The 917-nt window shown below is 75.3% G+C and overlaps 1 protein-coding gene across 4 annotated transcripts in view; it reads right to left on the reverse strand.

Annotated features, from left to right (window-relative positions):
* The window catches only part of RHEB (Ras homolog, mTORC1 binding), a 43,697-nt gene extending 43,462 nt beyond the window's left edge, over positions 1-235 (reverse strand). For 2 of the 4 annotated variants that reach the window (XM_026091556.1, XM_026091554.1), the window contains exon 1: positions 6-231. In XM_026091556.1, coding sequence (XP_025947341.1) covers positions 6-57 — 52 coding nt within the window. In that variant the 5' untranslated portion in view covers positions 58-231. Of the gene's footprint in view, positions 1-5 lie in introns of all 4 variants that reach the window. The other 2 variants (XM_026091557.1, XM_026091558.1) reach the window with 2 other exon arrangements.
* Positions 236-917: the final 682 nt, after the last annotated feature.

The raw sequence follows: 917 nt of genomic DNA on the forward strand, positions 1-917 counted from the left end.
CTCACCCACGCTACGGTAGCCCAGGATCGCGATCTTGCGGGACTTGGACGGCGGCATCTTCTCCCCGCCCGGCCCCGAACCACATCAAGGGCGGCGGCTGCGGCTGCTGGGGCGGCGGTCGTAGTAGCGGCGGCGGGGGCGGGAGTCGTCGAGGCCGAGGGCGGCGGGCGGGTGACAGGGAGCGCRGAGCGCCGCCAGCGACATGCGGCGGGGGAGGGGCGGCGGCGGGAGCGACTGGCCAACCGCGCGCGACCCGCGGCGCCTGGCAGCAGCGGCGGCGCCCGCCTCACGTGACCGCCGGGCTCGCCAGCCCCTCACGTACCTGTGCGTCACGCGTCACAGGCCGGAGCGGCGACCTCGCCGCCGAAAAGCCGGCGCGAGGCGCCGCGAGGAAAAAACTCGCTGCGTCATGCCGCCTCCCCCCCCCGCCAGCGCCCGCCGCTCTGCGCCGGGCGGCAGCGCGAGCGCCCATTGGGCCGCCGCAGGCGCGGCGCCGGGGGAACCCAGGCGGCGATTGGCCGAGGCAAACAGGCCGCAGCGATAGGCGAGGTTCAAAGGGAGGGGTGGGGCTAAGCGGCGGCGCCAAGGGGGAGCGCGGATTGGCTGGCGGTCGCGGTGCTGCGCGTGTGTCGCGCTGCGCCGCGCTGCTCGCGCTTGGAGCGGCCGTTGGTAGCGGCAACGGCTGCGTGCGTGACGGCGGCCGTGCCCGCGCGGCACGAGCTCCAACGGACACTGCTGCGCCCTGCTCTGTGGGGCAGCGCCCGGCCGCCAGCCGCGGTGCTCCTCCGGGAGGGGCGCCGGCACCGCGGGCTTTCTTGTCAGGCCGCGTGTCCCGAAAGGGGTCGCTCCGCCGGCCTGCAACCCTTTCACCCCCCCCCCCCTTAAAATCGTTTCTGCGTCTCTTCAGTGCGTTCCCT

This window comes from Apteryx rowi, unplaced genomic scaffold (genome assembly GCF_003343035.1).
Source record: "Apteryx rowi isolate R43461 unplaced genomic scaffold, aptRow1 scaffold_91, whole genome shotgun sequence".
In the NCBI taxonomy this organism is placed as follows: Eukaryota; Metazoa; Chordata; class Aves; order Apterygiformes; family Apterygidae; genus Apteryx; species Apteryx rowi.